Here is a 23,289-nt window from a genome sequence, read left to right as displayed (position 1 = left end):
AAACCAAAAGCAACGTGAATCAAAATTAACTTGCAGATTTTTTTTTTCCTTTAAAAAAAAACCCCGTAACTGAAAACTAAGTGGTTCCCAATGACTGTCCTTTCTCACACCTCTAATAATGACCTAAATATTTTAAAACAAGTCTATGTCAGCTTTATGTATACCAAAATACCTTCATTGATAGATGTCAAAATTCCTACCCCTGTAACCCTAGAAATTTCAGAATAAACTCAAGATGACTGGTTAGTGCGAGTATTTGAGTTCTTACCTTATCTTTTGTTAAAGTGTGTTTCTTGACAACTTTGGGTTGATTATTCAGTGCAGTGATAGAAGAACAGTTATACTGAGCAAGATCTGCCTCTTGTACGCTTTTACCTTTACCTGTTCTTCCCAAAGGCACAGGTTTTGCAACCTAGGAAATTAGACAGGAAATTAGGAAAGGAAATACGCCAATTTTGTATTCCTTTGCAACCTACATAAAAGATGAAAGTATGTGGGGGTTTTCCTTCGCTTTAGAAAATAGTAACCTACCTATATCCAATTAACTGGCCCCTGAATTACAAGATAGGACTACTTTCTAATTTTATTTATCATAAACACACTGTCAACATCGTTGAAGGATCAACTGAGAGCCACAAGAAACAGGAATGATACAGAGTTCCTGTAGAGAATACATACCAAATAATCTATTCTAGTATTGTATAAACACATGCGGAGCTGTACGAGATGTGAATTTATCAAAGGGGACATCGCTCCCCATATGTCAGACCCTCGTGCAGCCTACCACCTTGAGAGGTGATGAAGGAGCTGCTGCACAGCCCCCATCACATTAATGGCAGCGGTGTATCTAGACTGTAAAGGAAAGAGACAACCATAAAATAATGCATGTCCTCAAGTAAGTGCTGCGATTGCTGAAAGCCAGCAGATCTCTTGCTCTCAAAAAGAGCCCGTGAAGTTCCCGTGTTACACGTGTGAGCCGGGAAGCACAGGGGCCCAAATACTCAAAATGTTCCTAAAGCTTCAGCTCCCACAGACATCAGCACTCAATGCAGCAATGGAGAAGAAGAATTTATGATGAGCAAAACTGGTGTTGGGAGACAAGTACATTTTATATGGGATTAAATATTACGTTAAATACTCTCCCTTAAATAGACATGAATATACGCAGGATGGGGGAAGAACCACCCCCAACTCACCCCCCCTACTCTCCAATGAAAACCCCAAGTCCTGCAAAAGCAGAGTATATGTCTCCAAAGCAACACAGTTCCTCCACAGCTATTGGAGGCATTCTGTGAAATGCCAAAAACACCAGAATAAAGATATTCGAAGTCTAGCCATTTTTACACTGTCTCATCCCATAGGTACGCTTCAGCCCAATGATTCAGGTTCTCTAGATGCAAACCAATATGCTAGAATCTAACTTTCTGGACCTTAAAAAAAAAAAAAATAATCATTCTATTCATATAAGTATATACTAAAAATACTACTAAATTAAGGTAATCTCAGACCTACATATACAGTAAATTACAACGGTCCTTTGTTCCAAGTTTGGACTAATTTAAAAATGACTTAATGACATTGTGTGTCTATATATATAAATAAAATTATATAATGAACAGATGTATGACAGTACACGTATTTATGGACAAGCATCCATTTTTAGGCTTGAAATCAAAACTGTGTGTATATCCATAAACATTTTCATAAAGGTATGTAAAAATAATCCACTGGAAGCAATAGTTATTTAGTACATATTCCGTTTCTTACCCTCTCCTCTATTATAGGAAGTGAAAGATCAATGAAAGGTTCTTTTACTGTTGAAATCTTGAAGAAAAAGAGAAAATGCATATTAAATGCAAAGAGGAATATATGAGTTTAGCACATAGCTCCCTTTTTTAAATAGTTATCAGAAACTATATAAAAAGCTTATTAGTTACAAGATGTATCAAACTACAATGAAGAACTTCCAGAAACAACTTTTTTTTTTTTATGTTAGCGCTGATTTTCTTTCTAACACTGCAGAAAATTTCGGCACACAGACACAAAGGGCAAAGCCATTCATCTGGGCATGAACTGGACCTAGAAGCAAGTACGGTGCTGTTTCTCTGAGCTTTTCAAGTATGTGGGCCTTCTAGATGGCACGGTTCTGCAGAAAGCTAATTTGTAGAGTTTCCTGACCCTGGATGCTTCTGTGCAAGCGTTGGACCTCGTACACCGTTAAGCAGCAAGGACTGGTTAATGACAGTTAGATGACAGGTTCTAACCTGACACTCTCCGAAAAGATTAAGTCAGGCTTCCTGGTTACAGCCAAAAGCTTTATTAGAAATTTTCATGCCATAACATACGCTAGTAATTGTTAAAATAAATCCAATTACTGGGGAAAAGGGGACTGAAAAAAAACCAGCCTTCTTTTCTGTGCTGAAGTTTTATTTTGCCATCTATAAGCCATATAAAAATCTAAGTTGAGACTAGAAATATCTGGCAAATCGTACCTAAAGACTTTCGCTCTCAGCACTTCCCATGTGCCTTTATGACTAGAGCATCTCATCCAAGCCTGTTACTTAAGCTCTCTCCCTTGCCGTTATCAAATTCCTTCCAAAACTGACTTATCTTGCCTCTGGAAAGACTGAAAAACAAGGCCTTAAAAAAAAATTTAAAAATCATATTGTACATGTAAGTTACTGAACACAGTCATGCCCTCAATTACTGTCATCATTGCCCTTCTCTTGCATCCGTGACCCTGTCTTACACCTGCGATATTTGATATGGACTGTAGGCCTTATTTTTACCTGTTGTGCAGGGACTCGCCATGATTTGGGTTCCAGTAAAGCAATAAATGAGATCAAAACTACTGTAACAAGAATGACTGCCTGATGAGCGATGTTCCAAGAGGGGTTCCCCTAAAGAGTGAGTTTGCATGAACAAACATTAGTCAAAAACATCTTTGCCAACGCAGGCAAAGGAAAGCGAATGCTTAACTCTTCCTCAAAGGGCTACAGCGAGCAAATTCCTGAGTCCTCTGCAGGCGGAATATAAGAATCCAGCAAAAATGAATGAGACACGCCAAATACATACAACCTCTATTTTGTATATTGTAAAAGTTCTTCATTGATACTAGTAGCACATTGAAGTGTAACCTGCACATCACACAGAGGGAAGTTTACCTGGCACTGCGGGACTGTGCTTAATTATTCAGGCTGATTGATTAACTTAATCTCTATAATATGAAATATAATGTTGTAAACCAAACACAAATGTAACATTCAATTAGAAAAGTCATGCAAATAAGATTTTTCTCTTCCAAAGTTAAAGAAAATTATAAGGATCATGGAAAGCATTTATGATGAAATGTCAGTAATATTAATTATGAAAGGAATATGCTGTTCATTAGAGTTATTACGTTAATTATCAAAAACACTTCAAGTAAAAAAAAGTAATTTTAGCATTTCCCCACTCATGCTAATTCAAAGTAAGCAATTCCCAATTTTCAGGTATATCCCAGAAGAGTAGGCAGGAGGATTTGCATCTTAAGATAGGCAGGTGTTTTAAAAATATCAAATAAAATCAGGGGGTTAAACGGATGATTATAGAATTTGGAACCTCCAGCCGTAAGTTAGATGTAAAATCAAGCCCAGTACTTGAATCCTTTTTTGAATTTAAAGGATCCCTCTTCTTAGGTTTGCGGAGGATAATGCTTTAAAGAAGGAATAAATCATTTTAAATGAGAAACTTTCAATAAAGTCTTGCTTTTACAAACAAACAAGTATAAAATTGGCAATACAATTTTATACTTTCAAGACAACGTAATCAAACCAGTATGTGATCTATTCCACATCAAACCAAATTCCAGAATACCTACATTTTCACATTCCTCACACATGACAGTGCTAGTCAATTCACCAACAAAGATCCTATCTATGAAGTTCATCTTCACACCCTCTCTTCCATATGCTGAAAAAACATTGCCTTTTTTAAATGTGAAAAATAACAGATCCAATGCCACACTATAAGTACAACAAAATTCTTTCGAGGATTTATTGTGAAAGCACAATTTTAAACATATTCAAAATGTTTTGAACACAATACAATAACTAATACATCGTATACTGTATTATCTCAACATTTCAAAATATTTTAGTGATATGATTCCCTGTTATCCTTCCCTTCCCCACCTACTGTAACAGAATAACAGTACTGTATCTCTCAAGAAGAAGCCTTTTAAATAAAATCACAGTTTTCTTTTGAATACTTAATATTGTATTGTCTTGATATAGACACTAGGGTAGCAGACAGGTTGTCACCCTTTCTAAACGATTTTTGAAACCATAAAACTCTAAAACATGAGACCAAAGCCTGTTCTAATACATCTCTATGCCTTAACTGCTGCAGATTTGGAAAGGGCGACTTTCCAAACAGCTTAATCATTATTAAGACTTTAATTAAAACAAAATCCCCCAAATTAGAACTTTTGCATAAACACACACATACAAATTAATTAAAAAACAGCTGTTTTGGAAACAGCGTCCTATCTTGGCTTTGCAATCAATCATATTTAGAGTGCTCGCGGTATCAGTCAGCTAACAGAAATCAGTTTTATTTATGGAAAGTGGCCTCTCTTGAGTGATACAATGATTGTGGCTATACAACAAACCTGATGATGCAGCAAATACTTTAGAGAACAAAATTAAATTCTACCTATCATTACAAGAGGCATTATTAATACAGGGGAAGACTTCATCCTGGATACAAAGATGCAAGTCAGCACATACTAAACTCTTTATCCTTTAGATATGCACTAGGTGGCACTAGAATAATACATAATAAAAGTCTTGTAACTACAGTACTTTGTTATTGCTGTTTGCAATAACCAGTTTTGAAGAAAACGGTATTTAAAAACTTGTGCATTTTTAAAAGTATTCAATAAAGAGTTGCATACCTTTGACTTTTCTTCTAGTTTCTTCATCTGCCGTCTTAGTAGTTGGATTATTAAATGCTTTTAAGATACCAGTTTGTATACGCTATAGTTAAAAAACAGACAAACAAAATGCTTAGCAAGTATTTTAAGTGTAAACATTCTGAAAACTAATAATATATGATTAGATTTTATCTACTCTTACTTCATTAAATTAAGCATCATTTAATATTTTAAAACGACTGTTGTTACTAAGAGTGCCAAAGCTACATGAGGTTAACTTTAGTAGGTGACTACTGAAAAATTTCCTCCCCTCAAAGAGGGAGCCGTTGTAGAGCACTTGAGAGGTTATCAAGAAACTATAAGATTTGCAGTGAACAAATACTTCCCATTTTTTCCACTGTTGGGGAGGGAAGTGCTGAGGAAAAATGGACTATTACTAATTGCTAAGATACAAAATACTTGAAGGGAGCCAAGTATCTTTCAATAGCCAGACTTCAATGCCTGCGTTTGGGCAGTATTTTTATTACTTCTGTTTACTTTCTAACACTGCGCATTTCAAAGTTATGTTAGAAAACCTTAGGAGAGATACAAAACTTTTTATGAATCCACATAAACGTCATCAACACTTGCTTAAAAAAAAAAAAAATCCTAAAACCCGGCATTTTTGGAAGAAGAAATGTCATACAGGTGAGCTGTAGCTGCACCTCCAAACAGGGGGTGCTCCCCCCGCTATTTCTCAGCTGCCCCAGGGGATACGGAGGTGCCGTGTTCCCGAGAGGTGAACTCCAGCAGCAGAACCGCACCGGCTGGCACAAAGGCGGCTCAGCCCAGGCCTCCCCAGGCTGGGAAGCCAGAGGCAGCGTCAGGTCCGCGGCCAAGGAACGCCACAGCCTGCATGCCCCCTGCTTCCCTTTTTCCTGGAAAACGTACCAGCTTTCTAATCCACAAACTCTAGTAACGTGTACAACTCCCTCACGTCAGTGCGCAAATGACATTTACAGTGACACGTGTCACTGAAGTCACACTTAGAGCGAAGTACCATCCTAGAGACAGACAGAGATATCAAACCTTCTGCGAGTAACTCAAACCCTGTGTCCTAACAGGAAAAGAATCATAAATAACTCTTGTTTGCAGGCAGCAAATAACACTTGCAAGCCATATATTATGCTATGTCGGAGGTTCGGTTTCCAGTTCAGGCACCCATCCGACCAAGTCATACTCCCACCTTATGAGTATGTGACCTGGCTTGTGAATTAACTCCCGCTGCCCCGAGCTCAGCTTTGTTCATCTTAAAGCCCACAATATACTAAAAGGACTAATCAATAGGTAATTCATGAAGTCGAGCACCATAAATGGGTTTAGGGCCATAAGCAACCCTTTTGTTGGGATTAGCGCGTTGAACCATTTATTTAGGTCAAAGAAAGACATAGTCTTTGAATGGGCAGGGCGCTGGGGACAATGGCAGCAGACATTAATCAATTAGCAGCAGGGTTCAGCCACTTCAGGCCCCGGTGTGAAACCATCTCCGGCCCACATTGCTGGAAACAGCAGACGCTATGTCATCTTCATTGTAGTATTGACAAGCTTTTATCTTAAAAAAACCCACTTGTGTACATACACGCTTTCTAACTTTTTTTAACAGGGATAGGGAAAAGTTCAACGCTGGTGTTGGAAAGCCCTTGTATGAGATACAAAACCATGGAGAGGAGGCAAAAGTGGAATGTGCTTTTTTTGTCAGTTCCCATAACTAGTGCCATATTATGTATCATATGTATTTGTCATCAAAACCCTTAGGGGTTGAAAAAACCTAATCGCGGTAGGGACAGGGAAGCAGGCACGGCCCCACGTTCGGCTCTCTCGCAGGGGGCTGGCAAAGCAGCCGGCTGCCCTTTCAATGGCTGTTCCCTCTTCCGAGAGTAAAGTTTAAAAGCAGCGTGAAAGAGGAAGGTTAGCGGCTGTAACCCCCACCACAGGGCTGCGGTGGCAGGCAGGTTGCTGCAGGCAGGCTGTCCCCAGCAGGAGCCGTTGTGGTGGGGAGGACACCGGGCAGCTGCCAGGCTCCTGCGGGTCACCACAGGCCTGACGTTCGCCCTTTGTCATGCCATCTACAGACCTGAAACACGGGATAATCAAATAAAGTTTAAAGAAAAAAAAGACTGAGAGCTTTTACTAGTACTGTCTGTGGTGGAGCAGCCCGAGGTGATAAAGACGTGTTTGCACAGAGCTAGGGTTGTTCAGCCTGGAGAAGAGAAGTCTCCAGGAGAAGACTCCGGGAGGAGTCTCTGGACCTTAAAGCAGCCTTCCAGTACCTAAAGGGGGCCTACAGGAGAGATGGGGAGGGACTCTTTATCAGGGAGTGTAGTGATAGGACACGGGGTAATAGTTTTAACTGAAAGAGGGTAGATTTAGATTAGATATTAGGAAGAAATTCTTTACTGTGAGGGTGATTAGGCACTGGCACAGGCTGCCCAGGCAGGTTGTGGATGCCCCATCCCTGGAAGTGTTCAAGGCCAGGCTGGATGGGGCTTTGAGCAGCCTGGTCTAGTGGGAGGTGTCCCTGCCCATGGCAGGGGGTTGGAACCAGATGATCTTTAAGGTCCCTTCCAACTCTAACCATTCTATGATTCTGTGATAATGCACCATTAAGGCAGCAGAGGGGTGTAATTGCAGGGTGGGAGCAACCTCTCCCTGCCCACTGATGGGGACAGTAGGAATAGTGCCCAAAAGGTCACTTAAAATTCTCACCATCTTCCATTACTCTCTTGTGCTAGCTACTCTAGCTGTCACCACTCTCCAATAATAAACTATTTAAAAGGCAAATACAAACGCAGGCTATCATAATGATAGCATGTTCACTGGTGAAACTGGGGATTGACTTAAGGGCAAAGTGGAATCACCCACTGGAGAAGCTGCTTAGTCGTCGTAATAATCCCGCTTTTGGTGAATCCTCACTTGTGGAGCAAATACAGTTTCCACTTTTTATTACATTAAAATCAATAAACAACAAAATAAAGTTTCCCTCCACTGCAAAAACATGACAAATGTTTTTAACTAAGGTTGGCTGCTTCTGTTGCATGCCCTGTTCGACACCTAATTTTGTAAGCATGACAAAGTCAAGGTTTAGCTCTTTCTCCCTGTAGTTCAGTTCTGCTTATGACCAAGTGTATTGCTCCCAAGACCAATATATATTGATATTGTGGTAGGATGGGGATTTGTTCAGCGCTAGTCTAGTGCCAGGAACTGGGCTCAGACACAGCTTTATGTTTCATCTCCAAGATAATTCAGCTCAGGATCATGACATTCGTCCCGTTACTAAGTAAGAGGGAAGAGGAAATATGCTGGTCAGTATGAGATTTAAGGCCCTCCTTTTGATGAGACTTATAAAACACCATTTACCAAAATATTATCTGAAAAGAAGGGTCCAAGATTATTAAATCCAGCAGATGAAATCTGATATGGTCAAAACAGTTTGAGCAAGCAAATGCACACTTCCTTGTATTCAACAATGCAGGAGCCAGAGATAACGAAGCAAAAAAAAACCATGAGAAAAACCACAAGAAAAACCACACAGGGACATTTTTAATATAACAGTTTATGTACTTGGCATACTTGGATGTAGATTTTAAATACTGAAAAGCAGCACCTTATTTATAAAACAAGTAGTTCTTCACACTTTCAAGAGATATAAGAAACTTTTCAGTATTTTGGTTTTGTCCTAATTTTTTCATTTAAATAGATTTCATACAAAAGTATGGGCAGGCCCACAGCTAGGAGCTGCTAATTTCTGTCCCAAAGCTTTACCCTAAAATGCCCACTGTCAGCTACATTAGAGGTTCTACTTCTACTTTCTTGACGACCCAGAAGTCTGGTTTTTGTCCTTTTGTTTTTTTAATAGAGGCAAACAATTCAGATTCCTAAATTTATCATGATCTACTTACCATGCTCTTTCTGAAACTCAAACTGTTATTCCAATCAGCAGTTTTATTATATAAACATGAACATAATGAAATCCTCTTTCAAAAATGTCATTGTTTTTCCCAAGATAACAAACGAGCCACTGCTACTCCATTAAGTACATCTTTAAAACACAGGGAACATGAAGAACACTGAAGCAAAGACTAGTTTACCATACAGTCAAATAAGTTCTTTAAAAACATACACGAGGACGTTACCTTTGTTTCTTCAATCCTCATTGCATCCAACAGATAGTGCAGAAGCTCCTGGCTGTCTTGCTGCTGGAACCCCTTAAATCGAGGAGCCCTACGAAAGAAGCAGCGAGGAACTTAAATTTACACTGGGAGGTGCTTAATGAGAGAAAGTTTACATCAGACATCTTGTTGGATGCCAAGGGTACAAACAGGTGCAATCCCTGCTGGATCTAATGGGGCTTTAGGAAGCTCCTGGTGTGTTTGCAATTACACCAACAACGCTGCACTTTCATTTGGGTAGCATTTTGACCCTATTAGGGATGGCTTGAGTAAAATACAGTTTTGCCAGTAAAGTTTCATCCGTGCTAGCAGCATTTTGGTGACAGACTATACCAGTACTTCCGTATCACCAAACAGTCCCAATGTCATGCAGGAGATTTTCAAAGTGCTGAACCTGCCTTGCTGTCTCACCCTTCTCTCTACCAAGAAGAAATCTCAAATGCATATAAACAGTCCGTAAATAGTAAACCAGAAGCAGCACTGTAGTCTGAATTGGGAAAAGATGATCTTGAAATGGAAGGGAAGTCACAAGGTTGTGCATCAAACAAAGGAAAACTGCAGGTCAGAATCCAAATGAGAATTTCTTAACTTCTTAAACAGAAGTATGTTTTCTTCTTAAACATCTCTTCTGAATGGCTCCACAGTCAATCAGTCCAGTAATCTGCAGCTTACTGAGTGAACAGTCAATAAGTAAGATGGTAAGCATGCTAAAAATAAGTAGCATCACATAAGCATATGGATTTCAAATGCTATTAAGAAAACATGAGAGAAAGTTGTAATATGATATTCTGATCTATGTAATTTACTTTGTATTCAATTAGCCTTTTATTTATGCTACATTTCTTCAATTAACGTTACAGATATTGGGGATAAATGCGCTAAACACAAGATTTCCATTCTAGAGCACTGCTAATGAGTAAAGACAGGGTTTGGGGGTTTTGGTAGGAAGAGTTAATCACTCTTCTAAGAGTCACTCTGGTAAAGTTTTAGAAGGACCTTTCAGCATCATGAATTATCAACTCATATCACATCCACATCCAAACTCCTGTTCTACAGTCTAACAAACTGCAATACTTCACATCTGAAATTCCTATTAAAACATACGCAAACGAAAGCAAACGAAATGCAGCTTCATACCTAAAATGGAAAGAGCCCAAATTCAACGAGACAATCTCTTCACAGTTGCTTTGATTCAGACAATACATCTGAATCCAGATTCCAAAAGCTACCAGGTCTTCAAAAGCAGGTAATAAATTGAGTACACACTGTCTGATTTTTTCCCCCAAAGCTGCTTATAGGAGCTGTATACCCAGTTGGTTTTGAGAGCAAAGAAACATCTGAGATGACAGAGGCTGGAAATTTCACAAGTCTTCTGCACTAATTCAAAGAAATCTTCCCGATTCACCCATCGTAACAGCCAAGTACAGCAAGTATTTTGCTCCCACTGCATATTGAATACAAAAGCATCACAAATTTTAGCTTTTTTGCAATTTCTGAGTGCACCAGAACAAGTAATCTGGACGACCCATGGAAGATCATAAAGCCTCCACACTGTTACTGTGATTTAATATCGCTACATTTCCTATCACCATTAGCTTCCTTTACTAATCTAAATAGCCAGCATTAAAAAGAAAATCCAGATACGATGCTCTTTTCTCACAATAATCAGGTTTAGGGGATGGGGTATAGCGTGGTCCATCCCATCCAAACTTTATAACCCTTGGTAAAACTTTTTCAAGTATGATTTCTGTGCCACATCCGTAAGCAGCCCCAAGTCCTCCAGAATAGGTTCCTGCACAGCAGCCCACCATGGGGATTTCCCTGGCTGTCCCCAAAATGGCAGCGAGCAGCATCTTGAGCTGAGCATGTGAAATGACCTACAGGAGAAAGCCATGAGGATGCAGCTCTCCAGTCGACCTGTGATTTTGTTCACGAGGTGAGTGATAAGCACTTCTTGTATAACCATGTGCCACAGCTATCCTTTTTAAAATAAAATTGAATGAAGGAGGGGTTTTTGCTTTGGTTTTGAGATCCTTAATGAGCTAAAAAGCATTAAAGCTGCAACCAAAAAAGATACCACCTCTGCATAAATGATAACATCACTCACTACCTTTTGGATGACTATCTGAAATTCCCAGATTACAAGCCCACCTTCTAGAATAATACACACTGGCTACTCAGGTTAAAGATCTAAGTCACCAAAGACTGCAACAGCTTCTTAAAATAATAATAATAATAATCTGCATACTTCCAAACTCTTCATCCCTAGAAACTGAAAGTCTTGAAGGAAAAGGGTCTACATGCCTTGGAAAACACACATCTGGTGTCGCCCTTGTCTTCTCAGACTACACTGCCCTTCGAGCTGTCCTCCTCCGTGGTGTCTGGCCACAGCACCAGCGGAGACGAGCCAGGTTGCGAGTCAGCCCAAGGACGCAGAAGGGACACTGGCACTGGCTGAGTTTGTACTGTTTACACATTACTACATGCAAAGGACACGCAAAAATCAAAGGCTCCACAGGAAAGGCAATTCTTGCAAAAAGGCCATCAGCAGCATCCGCATGAGCCCCATAAAACAGAAGAGGAAAAACCTCTGTTTCAAGCTATGCTGCCATTTGCACCAGTGATGTTATAGCCAACTGCACCAGTGATGTTTTACCCAACTGCACAGAGCATCTTAAATCACAAGAGGAAAAACCTCTGGTTCAGGCTATGCTGCCATTTGCACCAGTGAAATTTTAGCCAACTGCACAGGGGTAACGTTGCATCTGTTCATTCAGCAGTTTCAATCACTGCCATTCAAAAACTGTAAATGTCTTTTTTTCACTACTCACGGCATCTAAATATACTCTAAATATCCTATTTTGCAGGCATAGGTTACACAGAAATTACTAAATACACTTATGAATACGTGGACAGATCCTTAGGGTGTTATCCTTAATAACCCTAGCTAGAAGGCTTCTTGTGAACAATTTGGACCTCCAGCTTTTCACAACCCCAAATGAGACTGTGTAAATAGTCACTATTATCGTATCTCTACTTACATTAACTGTAAATTACTGGCCAAACCATACCTGTCTTTCCAGGCAAGTTACCCTTTAGACCTTTATAGAATCATAGAATTGCCTAGGTTGGAAGGGACCTTTAAGATCACTGAGTGCAACCATCAACCTAACTCTGACAAAACCACCACTAAACCATGTCCCTCAGCACCATATCTATGTGTCTTTTAAATACTTCCAGGTATGGCGATTCCACCACTTCCCTGGGCAGCCTGTTCCAATGTTTGATAACCCTTTCAGTGTAGAAATTTACAGTCTTGGACCAATTAATCTAAAACGGGATTTGAAAGGCTGGGTTGTTGTGTTTGGGTTTTTTTTTTTGCATTTCCAGTAACGCTACGAAATGGCAGCTGTGACTCTCGCTGCACACTGGGAAGAGCACATGCAGGCGTAACCATGTGCACCCCTTCCAAAATCTGGCACAGGAGACAACTGGCTGAGCAGAGCTCAAATAGGAATTTTCTCAAACTGTCAGAGCAGCCAGAAAAACCAACCACTTACTTGGTTACTCAATTTTATTAAACGCCTGTTGAGCCAGTTTTCATTTTCAGCCTCAGACTGTGTGCTTTGGCTAACAGGTACATTGAGCTGTAAATACGTTATCCGTATTTTTTGAAGGCACAATAATCTTACTTGCCCAGCCGTGCTCTTCAGCTCTTCTATAGTGTTGCTGAAGGTGAGGTTTCTTTCCCACTCATGCACTAAAGCTGCTCAGGTTTGCTTCAGAAATTTGTGCCCGAGGACGGGAGAAATTAAAGGCGACCAGAAAATGCATCAGACATGCAACGTGCCTACAAGAGTAAAACTTAAAGCTGGGCAAGATGTCAAGATGCCAAGTTAGGGCATGGCAGCCCTGGGCTACAGGCAGGACTGTGATACACGGGGCTCAGTTTTGAACTGCTCGCTGGAGGCACTTTGGGATGTAACTGGAGAAGGCTCTAAGGTGGCAAGGCATCTCAGGTCAGTGCCTAAAATTAAGTGGAATAAATCTGGACCTGCCTATCCAAAACAACATGTTCACATTTACAAATATGACACTTTCACATTTATACTTTGTATCTACTTTTTGACACAAAATGGACAATATCCCTAGATAAAAATGATTTAATGATGCTGCTCTACCATGATGCTTACTATAAAATCTGGAATCAGCAGAGTGGGTGATTTTTTTAAGCATTCTTTTTAGAGTTAAATTTTTTTTTGCATGTGCAGGCCAACATAAAATATTATTTTCAAATTTAAAAAAAAAAAATCAATTAATTCAAACTTGAAATACTCCTCCTAAAAATGAAATATTTTTGGTTTACTATTATTAAGATGCAAGTTTTTGCTGCTATTAAAATCATATGTTTTATTTCCACTTAATTTGATTATAAAAACTAAATAAATCCTGAAAAGCACTAAAGCTTTCTCTTGGATCCAATAAAACACCCAATATACACTAAAAAAAGCCCCAAACATATATACCTGCATGCACATGTTTACATGTATGCACAGTTTCACTTTTCAATTGGCTAAAACAGTTTTCACATTGTTTCTTTCATTGAATGGCCAGGAATCAGAAAGAATCTGGTTTTTATTTTTTTAACCCAGATGCCAAAATCAGTTCAGTTTGAGAAACCTAGTTAGTCAGCCACAGTATTATCATTAGTTTTATTTATGAGAAATTTCTTGTCTTCCCAAGACAGTAGGAATCCATGGTTATATTCAGCCTATCTCCTCCAACATATGCACATCAATAGCTCCAGTGTATAGCGAGAAAACAAAATCTTGCATTTACATAACCTGGATCTTGGTACTAATAGGAATTTTTGTGGGGTTTTTTGGCCACAGAAGCTGTGCCACTGCAAAAGACGTTATAGTAAAAAGGAGGAAAAATGAATAATTACTTGACAAAGCAGCAAGCAAAGACTCCATCACTGTTACAGGAGGGTCTCTTCATTGCAGGCACACCTCCCAGAGCTAGATCTTCAATGCCAATCAGAAAAAAGCCCCACACATACCTTTCCAGTGTAACCTCCCACTGATGAACACACAATAATCGTTCCAGATGAAAATTAATTTACTAAATGGTATTTCAAGAGAAAATAGTTTACCCGTATGTTCCACACCAGTTTATTAGCTTAAATGAAAGGGGTTAAAATTAACTGAGCCATGACAGTTTTTCATTTTTCTTAGTCTTTCATTTTACAAGCACACATTGCATCTACGAGGACAAGATTATTTAGGCTTCTCTGTGCTTGTAATAAAACCCCTTCCAACCCCACATAAATCTACATGCTTGAATTTTAATGGAAACACAAATGATGGGAATGGAACAGCTACCACTTTGTAAGTAAAGTGGCACAGAAAATGACGTGTAAAGATGCTATGTAAGGTTTGAGTCAATTATTTTGACTGATAAATGATGTCACTGTTAACACTGCTTAACATATAGTTAATCTGTCATTCACGTACATAGCACGTTGTACATAATACTAAATATCTGGTGTTCTGTGGAAAAACGTTACAGATTAGTGCATTTGTTTTTTGAGGGGAAGCCACACAAGAAAACCTAAAAACGATAAAAAAAAAGGAGGGAGAAAGGGAGGGAATTTCACACCACACAGTGCATTTACTGGAAACTTCCTACACTTACAAACCAGTATTGGGGCGGGGGGGGGGGGGAAGGAATTAGTCCATGCTGATACACAGAAATCTGACAACTAAAAGATGTGCGCTCTTGTCTCCTTGAAAAATATGCTTCAAGCAAGATCCCTGGCAAAAGTGGGGGACTTGAAGATGGTTGGTTGAGTTGACCGCTCACAGATGTGCTGACATATGGAAGCCAGTGCCAATGCGATACAACCTGTTGTACAGTGTCAGCAGGATAATGACAGAACAGGTTGAACTCCTGCTAATGGCTATAAGTGGTGAAGGACAACTGTGACATCTACATGCGTACTGCTTATTTAGCCTCTCGTTACTCATCTGGAGACCAGTTATAACTGTCAGTTAAAGAAATACTTCTCATGATGATCTACTTCCTAGAATGCTTTAGTAACAAAAACTACATAATAACATAATTTTTAAAAGGAAAAAAAAAACACCAGTCCTCTAAGCATTAATACTTTCAATTCCTATCTTATATTAATTTGAGGCAAATTAAGCTACACTTCAAAAGCAAAACTGGGATACAATTGCAGCCATTCAATCATACTGCACAGAATGGCCATACTTTTGCTGTCTCTAATAAAAATCCTCTCCAAAATAATCCTTCCAATAATTACTATCTTTGAACAGAAGATAGCCTCATACCTTGGAAAACTTTAGAAACAATAATAAGTGTTTGGAAAGAGAAGAAAAAAAAAAACATATTATTTGATTTGATTTGATCCAGTAGGAATCCCTTCAACGCTGCAGTACCATACAGAGAAGCAAAATAATATGTTTACTTAATGTTAGCCAGAGAGAAAAAAAATTTTCTTATCTGCATATGAAAATGTTCATCTCTAAAGACTGGTCAGTTATCAATGAAAGTTACAAAAAAACTATGCAAAAGGCCAGTTTATAAAAATGACCACAATTCACATGACTTACCTTTCCCAGTGACACTTTCAAATACCTATTCACTGTCATCACACAACAGCTAGAATGAAGTTTTGTTCTTCCTAAAGCAATTATTCTCATTAATGACCCCAAGTTATATGCAGCACTACGGCAGAAAAGAGAGCAAAATCCTACAGCATGATTAATCCCCATGATTAATCTTACCTCAAACCTGTCCCAAAGACATAAGAGTTCTGCTGCCACGGGGTGCTTAGTAGAAAAAAACCCAACCAAACACGGGCTTGCCCCCACATGGAAATAACACCACCAGACATGCCTGTCCTGTCTTGATGGCAGGGACAGACAGCCCTTCGCTCTCCTTTGGACGTGCTGGCTGATTTCTTTCATCTTTTTCTGCCTCACCTTCCCCCAAAAGAGAAAACGAAGCACTATCACTTCCTTGCGGCGCACCAGATCTCTGCTGCCAGCGCAAAAAGCACTTGTTATAGAAGTAGCTCTGAATGAACATAATTGCTGACATCCTGCACCAGAGCCATTTCCCACTTGACCATCAGAGAGAAATGAGGCTCTTTTCACTGAGTAATGGAAATACCTGTCTGGGGAAATTTCTTCCTACCAGCTGGTAGCCAAGTGAAGGCCTTCATGCATGAGGTCTTGTATCCCTATACAAAAAGTTTTCTCTTTTTAGACGTCTAAATTTTCTTTCTTCCTTTAAGTCCTGCTAAGATTTGCAACAGTGCTCTGTGACAGCAAGTTCCACAGGTTAGTTCTACGAAATGTTAAAAAAAACCCCTTCTTTTCCCCTGGCTCTAAATCTGTTGCCTTTCAGTTTCACAGACAGCTCCTTGAACTTTTCCGAGGGCAGTTAAATAAGCACAACTGATTTATCTTCTATCATTTCCTGTCTTGTCTTGCTGTTATGCCTCCTTTCCATGTCCTCACCTGCCTAAACTCCCAATATTCAAGTCCCTCTTGACGTGAAGGATTCCTCTTTTTGTTACCTCTCTCTTAAGCTCCAAACTGGCTTTATCTTCTAATGCTCTATTCTGGTTAATGTGAACATTGCTAATGAGGATACACCTCCAATGTACCTAATGAAATTACTGGTTTTCTTCTTCATTGTATCTACAAATATTGCTTACGCAGCTCACCAATACCACAAACATTGCAAATACTTGTGTTGTCCAATATGCTGCAGAGGTCTTCCTCCTGAGTAGAAGAAGCGAATGCAAGACTCAGGAGCAAGTGCAGATGATTCCTGCCAATGCACACCACTTATATACGCAATTCATCTACTTTGCACTCATAAACCTCATCCATCCAGCTTTGTTAACTTCTTTGTAAAATTAAGGAAACTCTGACAAAGTTAACCAAAAGAAAGACGTGCAATCTCTCAGCTACTGCTGCACAGAGAAGAATATTCAATCTCCTGTCAGAGAGCTCCTGAACATGGCGCAGCACCGTCAGCAAAGCACATGGAGGCACGACAGGGACCCGAAATAATCCTTCACAACTGGTCAAGGAAACATCAACCACGTGTTCTGCTGCAGTTATCTTTAAATGGTAAAAATCAAATGGGAAAAATAGGCAAGTTGGAAATCTTTTCTTAAAAGAGATTTTTCTCTACAGCAATTCTATTTGAAAAGGCTCTAAAAGACTCTTAATCAACGAGAAAATCCTGTTCACCCCTTAAATCTCGTACAACATTACCTCAGTCTCCCTTAGCATGTCCTCTCAGAAGTGATAAATATGGAATGCTCTAGGCTTTGTTTAGGTTTCCCTCCAAAACGAATCGATAGTCCTAACTGTGCAAGAGCTCCGTTCTGTCAGTCCCACCTCCGTCTTCAGTCCTACTTTCCGCACCTGAGAAGGAAGGATGAATACTCCTCGGGGAGGGAAGACCGATGTATATTTTGTGACCACTAATAAAATCTTTGTTAGGCAAGTATTTTTGCCTGCATGTTAATGTAGCAATATAACACCCTTATAAATAATTATTTGGTGGAAATCTGAAGCACCTAAGTTCTGTAACTACTTTCTCGACTCCTCACTTCTATGCTGCAACATTCACTTGCTACACAAATCTAAGCTTTCTTCCACCAATAAAATTATTCAATCATAACAAATAAAGGAAATAAAATGTATGTCCTCTTAATATATCTGTGTTGCGTTAGTCACTAAGTCTCCAGATAAGTCAGAAGTCTGCAGTCCTGATATTCAGCATAGTGGAAAACCAACAGAAGGGCCCCGTAGCTATGCTCACAATCTGTCCTCGCAAAACATCTGACAGCTGCAACACTAACAAAATTAACAGTGGATGAATTAGTACCAGACGCTGAACAGTTGCTATAGAAAGACTCATCCATTTCTTTTCTTCTCCCCTTCTTCAACCCAGCTACCCCACCACTTGATAAAATTAACACTTGGTATAATTTTTTTTTCTTTTGTTATTTAATAAAAAACCACCACAAATACCCTTTCATACAGAGGATTATGAACTCCACGCCATGATCTCCCTAGACCCTTAAAGACAGAGTCTGCTGTTGAAAGGACCGTGTCCCAGTTCTCTCACTGCTTTTGAGCCGCAAACGTGCATCTACTTTGCAGAGTTTCTCACTTGCAGGTTTGGGGATCCCACCTGATGCCACGACAGAGCTGCAGCTGAACAAGGCAATGCCTGGTCCCCTTCTTTACAGCCTCTCTGCCCACACCTAGCTGTATTTCTACCTTTGCCCGCTCCTTTTTTCCTCCTCTTTCCTTCCCTGCCTTCTTGTATCTTCTTTCACTGAGCACTTTTAAATTTTTGGGTGAGGATGCCCAGTTCAAATGCAAGCATCCAAACTCATACTGCAACATCTGAAGCAGGTGGAGTCCTGAAGTCCTACAAGGGTATAGAAAAAAGCAACTCTGGGCATCAAATTCAGAAGTGTATTCCAGAACTGAACTGGAAATGAGGGCAAGTGCCAGGTGTTAAGTTATACAGCTACCTTTACTCTATCTTGCGTCAACTGATTCAACATGAAAATACATCACCATTCAGTTAGGAGATTGAAAAACAAAAAAAGTAAAATTCATCAATACCAATTTAATCAAAATTCACATATATTTTTATATATATATATATAATCTAATTGTGTCATCAGGGAAAAGTAACCATTTTTAAAGGATTACCTACACATGAGAAATATGTTATTCGGAAACTGCTGTGTTCTTTTCGGCTAGATGGTAAAAACTGGGACTGGGAAGACAATTCCTGGGTCACTGAGTCCAGCTCTTGACATCACAGACAAGTACATCCTATACTCTCTGTACAATCTGCTTTATGAATTCTTTATTGAAGAAAGGTATGGCCATATACTGCAGACTGGGACTGAGACAGCAAGATCTGTGCTAGGGAAAGAATAAACTAAAAAGAAAAAAAAATAAAAACAAAAAAACAAGGTTGCAATTGGAGTCAGCAAACTTTTACGTAAAATGTATAAAACCAAACCATTATTATTTCAAGTCGTTCTCCCCAGTAGTTCACTGACTTGTCTTTCTCTGACATATCCCTCTGAAATACAAACATTTTTTTTAGTGTAGTTCTTCCTTTTACACACTCATCCTGTCATCTCTTTAGGAAAAATGCTGTTTGAACTCTACTTGTTAAGTAAAAAGAGTTTGTGCTAAGGCATGTGAAGACCACAAGTAGTGCATGCCTTTAAGATTACTTTATTAATGTGACTTCTTGGCAGGATTCAAAAAGCAGTTTACAGAGAATGCTGCAGCAACACAGATTTCTTCCTAGCTGGGGACACCTGCAATCTTGCCATGCTCTCTCTCTCTCTCATTTCAGCTTTGCTAAAGAGTAGAAAGACAACTTTAAAAGGTGAAAAAAGGCTTTGTAAAAATGGCACGACAGAACACTGGATTCATAGTGTTGAAGTTAATATATAGTAAATGTATTGTTTGCAAAGATGAGGATTTCCCATTCTCCTACCTTCACCACTGCAGACTGCTGAATTTGCTGAAATTCTCCCTTTCTTCTTTCTTGCTTCTTATGTCACTATCAATAACAATATAATCAAAAGACCAAAACCTTCTGTCATACCCATGCGGCCACTTAACTGCCCTCAAACACCTAATTTCTTGCTAACAGGACGTGGCTGACACTTTTGTTAGTGATACTAGAGCTAGTAAAGGATTTATATCTAAGTTGTGTTCTGCAAGGCTAACAAAAGCAAGAAGTAGGGATGAAGGCAGGAGATGACAGAAGCTGACAGATACATGTCTAAACAGCAAAAGTCTGCTGCCCACGTTTCCATTTTAGCTGGTGGTTGAAGTATATGCCTATCTTAAAGATCAAAAAACAACAAGAAGAAAAAGAACAACTAGATATCTGAGATTCAATACCAATATATTGTGTAGCCATCACTTGATGACCATACAACACACACAGAGCAGGTACAAAATAACCATCACTTCAAAAATACAATGCCATCTGAAGGATACTGCATCACGATTGTTTTACAATGAGTTTGCTAAGGTGGGCTTCAAAACATGTTTTACATCATCTTTTCCCTTCTATCCTTAATACGTAAAGAGAAAAAAATATTCTTCCTATTTAATCATTTCCCTTTCATTTCTTGACCAAATTTTGTTCTTACAATCACATTTTTGGGGTAGTCCTGAAACAGGAGGAGGAGTGAGAAAACAACATATTTTTCTTCACTATATATTTTTCTTCCAGGTAGATAATGCTAAACAGAGAACACTGCTGTTTGACTCAAAATCACTATAAGGACACTTTGTACAAATTCCCTTTTACAGCTCAAAAGACTCAAAAGGAAGTCAAGTACAATAGAAAAAATATAATATTAAGTTTCTGAAGTTGAATTTTGAGGATAAAGAAAAAGTAATAACTGATTTCTTTATCAGAATTAAATTGTCCCTGATGTAGTCTAAAAGCTTTTGTTTATTGATACCAAATTTTAAACCCATGTTTGCACAGTGAGGTTGCCCTGCAATGCCATGGTAGTGGGCTGCAACTCTCCTCCTAACTCTCTTGCTGCTTAAAATTCCATACAATAATACTGTAGCAAGTAAAACAACATGCATTATTTATCTTTTTTAACGTGAGATTCAGCTATATCATCCTCCAGCTACTCTGCTTCTACAGCTTCTTCTACTTATAAAGCAAATATCTAAATACTTGTATCAACTTTTAAATAGGTCTTCTACAGGTGCTTTAAAAGCAAGATTGTTTGCATCATAATTGAAGGCACCTACAAAGCACCACTGTAAACATTTTCCAGAACAAGAAACAGGAGTTTCTTTAGGGCTTGTGAGCTCTTTGCAATCTGGAGCCATATGCCATTTCAGTACTGCTTCAAGTCCTTACTTGTTAGACTCTTTTTAATTTTGAATTGATGCCAAGGTCAGACATCATAGCAGAGGTTTCCCATTTAAAAGCTTACCCTTTTTTTTTTTCAAAATAGCTCCATGCACTTTGCAGTATTAGCACAGCTTCATGCTAACATACCACAAAACCTCGAAGGTAATTCTATTTTCTTCAGTTTTACCATACCCTCTTCTGCCCCCTCATACTCAGTTCAAAGCCCATTGAAAGTTACTGGTTATGAACTGGATCATACATTTCACAAAGAGCGGGTACAACCCTGGAGCACAACAAGGAGCCCTGCAACTTTAAAACATGAAGAAAACATTTTCTGGACTGCCCAGTAAAAACCTAATAGCACCTTAGAAAGGACAACAGACATGTCACGCTTAGAAACATATCACTGGAAATTAAAAATAAATAAGTAAGAGATACTGACAATACGTACTTTTGACAAAGCTGGCTAAACAGCACTTTCGGAGAAAGCGGACCTTTTCCAGCTTCCCTCATGCTGTGAAGGAATAAGAACATCGCCGAAGTCAAGGGTCCTGGGCTAGAGAGGTTTACCACCAAAGGATCCTTCAAAGCAAAGGTAAATTGCACATCAGATTTCAAAGTTAATAACACACTAGACTTATTTCAAGTTAGGACATTTATGACAAAGAACAATGTAACTTTCAGTCTGAAGAGTGGTTTTGGTTGTGTTTTTTTTTTTTTTTTAAAATGTTGATGTCACCTACATGATTGAAATCATAGAATCATAGAATTGCCAAGATTGGAAGGGACCTTTCAGATCATTGAGCCCAACCATCAACCTAACTCTGACAAAGCCACCACTAAACCATGTCCCTAAGCACCACAGCTACACAACTTATAAATACCTCCAGGGATGGTGACTCTACCACTTCCCTGGGCAGTCTGTTCCAATCCTTGATAACCCTTTCTGTGAAGAAATTTTTCCTAATATCCAATCTAAACCTCCCCTGGTGCAACATGAGGCCATTTACTCTTGTCCTTTTGCCTGTTACTTGGGGGAAGAGACTGACCCCCACCTCTCTACAACCTCCTTTCAGGTAGTTGTAGAGAGTGGTAAGGTCTCCCTTCAGCCTCCTTCTCTCCAAACCAAACAACCCCAGTTCCTCCAGCCGCTCCTCATACGACTTGTTCTTTAGACCCCTCACCAGCTTCGTTGCTCTTCTCCGGACTCGCTCCAGCACCTCAATGTCTTTTTTGTGGTGAGGGGCCCAAAACTGAACACAGTATTCAAGGTGGGGTCTCACCAGTGCTGAGTACAGGGGGACGAGAAAGCTTATTATTTAAGCAGTAATAGCTGCAAACACAAACAATTCTTGTCCAGCAAATTGGCTGGTAACCAATAGTTTTGGAAACAGGCATGTCAATCAGGCAGTCTGATTCTCACAAAAACAGACTACCTCCTGAATTACTTGCTTTACTCTTACTCCCACGTGCACTGAAATTCAGTTGCAGAGACAACGCGGGCGACCTCCTCTGTGGGCCAGCGTAAGACAGAGCTCAGTGGCACTTTGTCTGCTCAACCCCAGGGAAGGGGTGGCCAGCTTCTCTGACCTGTGAGCCGCACACTGAAATTTCCACATGTTCAACAGCCACAGAAATATACCATGTTCCTCCAGGAACCAGGTGCTGGGAAGGCACCAGCAGCGGTTTGCAGCAGGTCCACCATGGCGGAGCGGGGACAGGCACAGGGTACATCCCACGCAGCCCCTCCTGGTATGAGATTCACCCCAGCCAGCAGGTCCTGTTGCTGGAAGGAGCCCCCCAGCAGCCACCTGAGCCAGTCTTAGAGTAGGAGACACTCCTGCACTGCTCGCATGCCACGTGCATCTCAATAGCCACAGATGGCCAGCTCTCCCTAACATGCTCCCAGGTCCGTATGTGACCACAGTGCTTCCTACTAGCTGGCCCGACTCTCACAAAATGAGATTACAACCGCCAGACAAACAATAAGAGAGGCTGCCTCAACCAGAAAGCAGATCTACACAAAACATAAGCACTATGGATACACACAAATATAAAGTATTTGCATTATAAAAAGGTAGGAAATGGTGGGAAAATGCCCTTTACCATGCAGGAAGCTGGGAGTTTCTCCATTACTATCAGTTAGACTACTGCAGCCCTCTAATCCTCTGTTGACATATAAAG

The 23,289-nt window shown here is 39.7% G+C and overlaps 1 protein-coding gene across 7 annotated transcripts in view; it reads right to left on the bottom strand.

Moving 5' to 3' along the window:
• The window catches only part of USP45 (ubiquitin specific peptidase 45), a 56,758-nt gene that overhangs the window by 8,755 nt on the left and 24,714 nt on the right, over positions 1-23,289 (bottom strand). For 3 of the 7 annotated variants that reach the window (XM_063329892.1, XM_063329893.1, XM_063329894.1), the window contains 7 exons: positions 21,557-21,687; positions 9,088-9,175; positions 4,937-5,018; positions 3,860-3,951; positions 2,790-2,900; positions 1,768-1,824; positions 269-412 (listed from right to left, as the gene is read on the bottom strand). In XM_063329892.1, coding sequence (XP_063185962.1) covers positions 269-412; positions 1,768-1,824; positions 2,790-2,900; positions 3,860-3,951; positions 4,937-5,018; positions 9,088-9,175; positions 21,557-21,687 — 705 coding nt within the window. Of the gene's footprint in view, positions 1-268; positions 413-1,767; positions 1,825-2,789; positions 2,901-3,859; positions 3,952-4,936; positions 5,019-9,087; positions 9,176-18,976; positions 19,138-21,556; positions 21,688-23,289 lie in introns of those variants that run through there. The other 4 variants (XM_063329895.1, XM_063329899.1, XM_063329898.1 and 1 more) reach the window with 4 other exon arrangements.

Source organism: Chroicocephalus ridibundus, chromosome 3, assembly GCF_963924245.1.
Source record: "Chroicocephalus ridibundus chromosome 3, bChrRid1.1, whole genome shotgun sequence".
NCBI classification, from domain to species: Eukaryota; Metazoa; Chordata; class Aves; order Charadriiformes; family Laridae; genus Chroicocephalus; species Chroicocephalus ridibundus.
The sequence above is the reverse complement of the archived record's forward strand: the minus strand, read 5'-3'. Positions and strand labels throughout refer to the sequence as shown.